Genomic DNA, 7,834 nt, shown 5'->3' on the forward strand with positions numbered 1-7,834 from the left:
GCAAAGCACTGCAGGGTAAAGGGTACCATGAATTATTTTATTCTTGGAGCGCTCTGAGTTTTGAGTATGGGTTATCACATGTCGTTCTATGTCCATGGACCAAAAACAGGATTGAAGAAGCCAGGAGCGGAGTCTGGTTTACTTATTATGCTCACAGAAATTAAAGTTGCTGTTTTTGTTCTTGGTGAACAGTAATGCCTCTGTTAGATGTATAGAGATTCCATCTTTCCCACTTTCCCTAAGTGCTGTCATTTGCTTCCCCTCTAAAAGGTATTCCTAATAACAGTGATGTCCAAATAGCAGTGAATCTTTTCTATCACAGAATTGGACAAAAGCCTTTGGTGCACAAAAAACATCCCGGTTCAAAACTAGCCCACGCAAAGCAGTTGCTTGCGTTTTGACAGGTATTCTGAGGTTCTCAGAGGGTGGGAGTAAGATCAGTTCAATCATTTGGTCAAGCAACTGGAGAAAATGGACTGGCAGGTAGAATTCTTTTCCCTTGCTCCTGACAGTCCAGTCAGACATCATAGAACAAGCGCACTAGTTGGTACCGGATCGAAAATGCAATCGTGCTGCCAAGGACCTAGGTAAAAATCAGACACACAACAGAAACATTATACTGTCAAATGGCTTACAGGCTATCTGATTCCTCCTTTCCAAATGGCTTTGCTAAGCTTTCCAGCATGCCTCATTTCATAACACAGCAACAAAAAGGGTACATTTTTTAGGTATAGGAAGACCAATGGCAGAAGTCTATCCTAAGACCTTGTTTCTCTGAGGATTTTGGGTATCAGTGGGAGTTTTCTCCACGTGCCTGCACACAGTTGCATTCTAAGAAGATATGGATGAGACAAACGTTTAGCAACAACTCCTTCTGCCTTAAGGATCCTATATTATAACACAAACCCCATGGCTTGTAATGGAAAATACCTTATGTCAAAGCTCAATTCAGCATCCTTACAGTAAGACAGTCAGGACATCTCTGCTATGACTGGGATCAAGGTTAAGTGCTATGTACTTCCTGTCTTCTCCTATCCCCGATGTCATCTGCCTGAACCCTGTTCAACAGGCTTTCGCTGAAAGTCCTTCCTCCCAAATTGGAATCTGGCTTTCTCCTTCCTAATAAGGTAAGAATCCCTTATCTTAAATCTGAGAATGAAAAGAAGGATTTTATTGTGGGCAGTTAACCAATGCAGGTCTTTCCAAAAGTGGCATTTTTACTACACTGTGCTCGAGAATTCACATGCTGAATAGAGGTAGTGGCAGTATCTGTGAAGCGCACCCTTGTTCTCCAAGTGGCTTCAAAATGCTCCTGCAGACCGAGGGACTGCTGAGCTACGTGCCACGCTTACACTTGATGACAACTCTGACACTGTTATTTGGTATTACTGAAAAACAGGAACACACTAAAAGGCTGTTTTAAGTCAAAGTGACAAGGCACTCTGCTGTCCTCATGTTTTTCTTGCAACCAATGACTTGTGCCTTGGGAATCTTCTTAAGCTAACCTTCCTTATAAGCTCTCAATGAACAGGGAAGTGTGGGAATTTTTTTCCTCCTTAAGGTGTGTAAGCCTCTTATTCTCCCCAAGCTCCACTGCACCTTTTGTAAAGAGCATGACATTTTACTTTCCCCTTTCCCCTTAAAACAACTCAGACTGACTTGGATCTGTTTCTATTGCAGAGTAAATCTTTCTACTGGAGGAACCCTTTGTCTGACCTGAATGAGTAGCAACAGGAGAGTGAGATTTCGCTCGTGGGTGGGTCCAATCAGCTTTATGACAAAATTAATAAGTGTCATATTATTGCATTCAGTGTATTCGCCATCTTCATCTGTTCCACTCTTCACATCTACTATGTGCAAGATCTTGACTACCTGAGGAAAGAAATATTGCACGCTATTTCACCAGGTATGTTTGGTGTTCACTGGCCAGTCTTGCTCAAGAACCCTTTTGTTGTACCTTCCCTGAAATCCTGCTTGTGCTCTTACTGAAAAGATAGGACAGATTTATGATGGTCCTGGGGCACTTCTATATGTGTGGCTACTCTGAAAGACTGATTATTAACACAATTTAGTGACTGTGAGGGATGGTAATAGACTTTCTTCCAGATCTGAGCCAGGCAATAACTACTGAACCCAGAAGTTCTGCATTTTCTCCCATACCATCTCTCTTGCAGTTGAAGATTGCTCGAAAATGCATCTGAATTTTGAATGTTTTCCACATATTACCTTCAGAATGTTTGTTCCCAGGGCAGAGAGGCTCTTAGTTTTGAACTTGGAATAGCTCATCTCCAACTTCCCTGTACTAGGATTAAGCCTAAAAGAAACATTTAAAATTTAGTCCAGATACAACAAAGAGATCACTTTGTAATCAGATTTAGATCTACAGCTGAGAAAGAAATCCAGTGGTGGAAGTGATGCCTTGGGTTTTAGCTTTTATATTTTTCAGATATATGTCTGCTGCTTAGCGTGTAACTCTGGAACTTCATATTAGGTGTTAGTAAGTTCTCTTCACAGGGTAGTTAGACAAAACAATCCATTTCTAGCTAGAGAATCAAGGACAACTGTTATGCAAAAAGCAGAAACAACGGTGAGGGAAAGAGAGCAAGCCAGGGGGCTGAGACTTCATAGCCTGGGGCTGTGGGTGGATAATTGACCCCAATATGTAGATGAACCAAAACTTATGAAAGTGTAAAGCTCATGACTGGGACACATCTTGAATTTGATTTGGGTGTAGCCCTGGCTGGGCTCTTGCACTGCCCAAGGTGTATCCTTGCAATAAATACCTATTTTATTCCTTTTGCTCTGTCTCGTCTCTGTTCCAGGTCAGCCTTTTCAGGCAACAGAAGCAACAGGAATAACCTGATGCACTTAACAACAGCTGCTGGTATTAAGCCCCTCAAGGGGGCAGAGAAAACTCCTTCCCATTGCACCCCCAATATATGCTGTGTAGTTTAGAGAATAAAATAGAAGAATCTAACACCTGCAGAGAGAATTGCTGATGTGGCATAGTGCTACAGAATGCTTGCTACTATGAAATCTTATCAGATCCCACTGCCACAGCATTAAAAGCAGCCTGTGCAAATTTCCCTTCATCTTGTAGGTTGGAATCATCATGTTCTAACCTTGTTAAAAATTATTCTGTATCCTGAGGGGAGGGCTGGTCAGGAAAAGTTCCCTTCTTTGAGAAACCGCTACTGTATGATCTGACTGCAGCTGGCAGACTGAGCTGCTGTCTATTAAAGATATAATGGCTTTTAAAAAGAGCACCTTCCACCACCTTTCTCAGCTGGTGTCGGAGGCAACAGACACAACCTGTAGCACCACTATAGGTCACTTGGTACTTTACCTCGGTAGCCGGTGACGGGGACAAGGAATGATGTGGAAGAGTTGAGGCAATGAGTAGAGGAAGTTGAGTACTTGCGGGATGAAAAAAAGCAGCATTGTTTTGCTGAAGTGTCCCAAGATCCCCACCACAGCAAAGGTCATGCCAGCAAAGTAGCAGAAGGTATCCCCAACAAACACTCGAGATGGGTACCTGCAATCCATGGAGCAGAAAAGGTCTGGTGTGACTGCTGTGGCCATGAAAATGGCTATTTATAACCACTGGATTCATGCCCACATTGCAGTTAGGGTCCAATGGGGACCTGAAAACAATTGTAGGTATTCTAAGAACTGCAGGACTGGGACCCACCACCTGACGTGAGGAGAATATGGTATGAAAAGACAGCCAGCGAGAGTGTATTCTGTGAGTGTATTGGGTGAGCTGGTGTGACCACATTTGTTCTGATACAAAGAAAAGCTACTGGTCCATCAATGCGTTGCATTCTTGGTTCTGGCAAGAAGCCTCTCTTGGTTTTGTTTGTTCTAGCTTTTTAGTACTAAAGGCTATCTGTTCTATCTGAAAAATGTAAGCAGTATTCGTACTGTATTTTTATTATGTCTGGAACTATGTTTTGGAACTCTCGCTTTCTAGATTGATATCTAAGGCTTTTAGTTTTTAAGGCACTTAAAACATATCCTTACTTACTTACACTTACTTACTTAAAACTTAAACTTACACCTCTATTTCATGTATGAGTGGCTTAATCTACTTTAATCCATCCAAAGGTTTTAACTGAAACCCTGCACTCTGCTCTCTCTCTCTGGAGAATTCAGAGAGGCCTCTCTTTTTCAGATTCCAACAGAAAAGGGAGAAACTAGAGGGAAAGGATGCTTCCAAACAAGTTCCGAATGTCTATCCTCTTACCAGTTGTGGTAAAATAGGCCCAGCGTGGTAAAAAAAAAGGGAATCATGAAGTAGAGAGAAAAAATGTGATCATCTCGATAATCCCCTACAGAAAAAAGAAAAACATGTATTTGTGGTAAGACAAGACTGGTTCATTTTTAGTCATACCAGCTATTGAAATCTAGAATGCAATCTCCCTTTGCTTTCTGTGCCCACAAATGTTTGTTATTGTCCTTACCATTTAACTCTACAATATTGAATATGATAATGGAAGCAGCTATCACCAGCGACTGTCCTGCTTCAATTCCATTAATTCCGGCGAGAATGTTGATGGCATTAGTGCAGAACACTGCTAGCATACCCATGTACACGTAGTAGAGGATACCTGCCGATCAGAGCAAGCCAAATGCTTTAGTATTTGGAGGCAAAGCAGGCCCTACACCAATTCATTGAAGCTCTCACTTCCTGCTTTATACACCAACCTATTACCTAACAATCTCAGTGAGTTTTGATAGTGGTAGCTTACAGATAGATTGCTTCTTCTCTTGTGAGTTGGCTGTCGTATACATATAGGTACAGCACCGTGGCTGCGGCAAACTGCTGTGACATGGCAGCCAGCTGTAGTGTTGGTCCTGTCTTTCTAACATCCCGGTGTTATCAGCCATGTGCTGTGTGCCCCAGTACTTGCCTGTATTGCCAGGATCATGGGGAAATGACTGGTGTCTGTCTATGCTGGATTTCTGTGTGCTGTGTTTCTGGATGTTCTTTCCAGCCGAATGTTTAGTGGGTGGAGTGCCACTCTCTTACTGGCTACTTAAGCAAATCCTTAGTCTGCTCCCTCTGCAGCATAAAGTGCTTCATGTGTTCCCTTCCACTGACTGCTTGCCATGTGGATGACGGCTTCTGCTGATTCCTAACTTACCCAAGTCCAAGTGCATGCCTAGCAGCACCCGCAAGGGCTTAGGCACCACAATGGTCGTGTTCCCAAAGTTGGTGAAGTAAACCATGAGCAGTGGGAGGGAAGCCATGGTAGGAAGAAGCAACTTGTGGCGCCAGCGCAGGTTCAGAACATCATCTGCAAAGCCCAGGAAAATCATGCAGCAGATGGCAAGGAGTGAACCGATGAGCTCCACGAACTGCAGGACAGAGAACAGGACCCCGGTCACCGGTGGCCACTCCCTACCCCTGCCTTCCACGCTTGCAGTACTGGAAGAGCCTCACCTCGTTGTGAGGAAAGGCCGCACACTGCTCCTCCACAAAACATCTCAGGAAGGGCACAGGGATGAAGCAGAAGAGGATGATCAGGAACACGGCACCGCTAATCACACCCTGTGCTTCGGGGCTGGAAGGTAGTGAGACAGAAATTGAGAATTCTCACAGTAGAGACTCTGAGTATTCTGGGGGGGTGAACGGAATAGCTTGTCTTTGTGGAGATTTAGAGCCATCAGAGGACTAAGGGGTTAGCACTTGGCATGGATTTTATTACAGTGCAAAGATTGTGAAAGACGTTGGTATTGTTGTTCTAATAACCAGCAGGGCATATGGCCCAAGTGTGAACTGAAAAACTATCCTAATCAAGTCAATGTTGAACCTGAAATTCTGAAGTTAGTGTGTGGAAAGTCACATTGGGTGCCCACAAACTGGGATTGTGCGTGGAAAGAATACTGAGAAGGAACAGTGAAATTGTGTGAGGAAAAGTTTGGGTGGAAACGGGACAGGACAAGAAGGAGAAGATAATGGGAACTGGAAAGTAAAGAGATCCCTAAGGCCAGTCCACTAGGCTGTAGTATTGCACATTGGAAAGATGTTGCTGGGCATGGGGGCACAGAAAACAAGAGAGACCTTATTAGATTTTGGAAGGACTGGTGGCCATTCTATAAATTAGACAATAGAGCGAAGTGGCCACCTAGTGAAACATTGGATTGTAACACGCTATTACAGCTCATGCTATTTCTTAGGAGGGAAGTGGACAGTGAACATATGCCGATATATTTTTCTCCCCGAAATTCGGAGTGTTGAAATCACTCCGAATGGCAGAGGGACTGTGGGATCAGGGCTCCATCTGAGCCCCTGGTATTGGCCCTAGAAAAGGAGACTAAGACTCAGAGAGGAAAGCTTAAGTGGTGTTATTCAGCATGTATTATTGGGCAAAGATGTACAAAATCGGATAAGGTTTACCAGACTGTGGCCCAGGAACAAGATCTGGCAGACGATTTGCTCACGCCTCCCCACATAAGACAGGAAAGGGATGAGGATGAGCATGTAGATTCAGAGAAGGCAGACCCCCCACCCCGATCGCACACTGGATTAGACAACAGACACACATATTACAGGCACCTCTGTGAGAGGCTGTGGGACCACAGGGAGGAATGGTATTGGTTAAAGTTCCCTTCTCCACCCTTGACTTGGAGGCATGGGAAAAGGTTGCTAAACATTACTGCAGCGATCCAATTAATGTCTGCGAAGGATAATAAAACAACACAATCCAGATTGCAGAGATATGCAATTATTATTGGATGCATTGACTGAGACAGAAAAACAATTAATTATAAAAACGGCAGGGCATCTGGTAGAAGATGATTACAAAACCCAACAATTAGATGTGAAAGAATATTTCCTACTCCAAAATCCACACTGGGACCCAAACAGATGGGCAGAATTGAGAAAGTAAAAGAATTTACTAATTTTCTAGAAAAAGGGGGACTGAGAGAAATTGAGAAGAATCAAGAATCAAGATAATGCTTTGACTAAAAGGAGGCTGACAAAACTGTATGTTTACTGTAATTTTACAGTGCTTACAAGAACAGGAGGAGAGCAAGGCTACAAGGTGGGGTCAAGGGCTAGAATGCACAAACGGGATGCAAGGACAAAGGCACCACAGGATAAGGGGGTCCTTAGACCCCCGAACTAGGAAAATTGGTATCAAAGTCTGGAAAATGACCAAAGGACTAAAAAGAGAGCATGCGCAAGAAGGCAAGGTGAAAGGTTCAACGGAGAGGGAAGGATGTTTATTTCACCACACGACCACCAGAGCAACCAGAAGGGAACGATGCGCAGCCGCAAAAAGGCGTGGAGCTAATTTTAATATGAAGGGGGAATTAGGAAATGAGTGTGTATTAGGCGTATTGTGTAGTACTAGTTTGTAGAGAATAAAAGGAGAGGCGCAGGTCGCCAAAGGTGTGTGCATGTTTTTGGAGGAGCTATCACCCATGGCACGTCAGCGCTGAATAAATACATACCTACTCTTTTAACTTATTTTGTGTCTTATAGAGAATTTTTCCGCGCTTCAGTAGAGCGGGGGGAGTCAGCCGTGCCCGGGCCGGCCCCACGGGCCACCTCCGGAGGACAGCGCTACTCACACGGGCCGTCTTGAGGTCTTGTTGAGGTCCTCCCCGAAGAGCCGCGCGGCGAGGAAGTGGTCCGTGAACGCCGGGATCAGCGTGAGCGTGGCCGCGAAGCCCAGCAGCGACCCACCGAGGTTGATGAGGAGGGGCACAGCGGGCCAGGCCGCCATAGCCACCGAGGGCGCTACCCCTTCCAAGGGCGCTGCCCACCGCCTTCCCGGCCGGGCGCTACGCGGGCGGCGCCGGATGCGCGGGGCCCTCGCGG

The 7,834-nt window shown here is 44.8% G+C and overlaps 1 protein-coding gene across 1 annotated transcript; it reads right to left on the minus strand.

Moving 5' to 3' along the window:
* Positions 1-16: 16 nt before the first annotated feature.
* Positions 17-7,833, minus strand: DPAGT1 (dolichyl-phosphate N-acetylglucosaminephosphotransferase 1). Its single transcript, XM_033081646.2, has 9 exons — positions 7,585-7,833; positions 5,447-5,567; positions 5,148-5,361; positions 4,464-4,610; positions 4,247-4,331; positions 3,347-3,535; positions 2,227-2,314; positions 1,717-1,872; positions 17-583 (listed from the first exon to the last, which is right to left on the minus strand). Exons 1-9 carry the CDS (start codon positions 7,737-7,739, stop codon positions 518-520), a joined length of 1,221 nt encoding a protein of 406 aa, XP_032937537.1. The 5' UTR covers positions 7,740-7,833; the 3' UTR covers positions 17-517.
* Position 7,834: the final 1 nt, after the last annotated feature.

The sequence above is a fragment of the Catharus ustulatus genome, chromosome 28, assembly GCF_009819885.2.
Source record: "Catharus ustulatus isolate bCatUst1 chromosome 28, bCatUst1.pri.v2, whole genome shotgun sequence".
NCBI classification, from domain to species: Eukaryota; Metazoa; Chordata; class Aves; order Passeriformes; family Turdidae; genus Catharus; species Catharus ustulatus.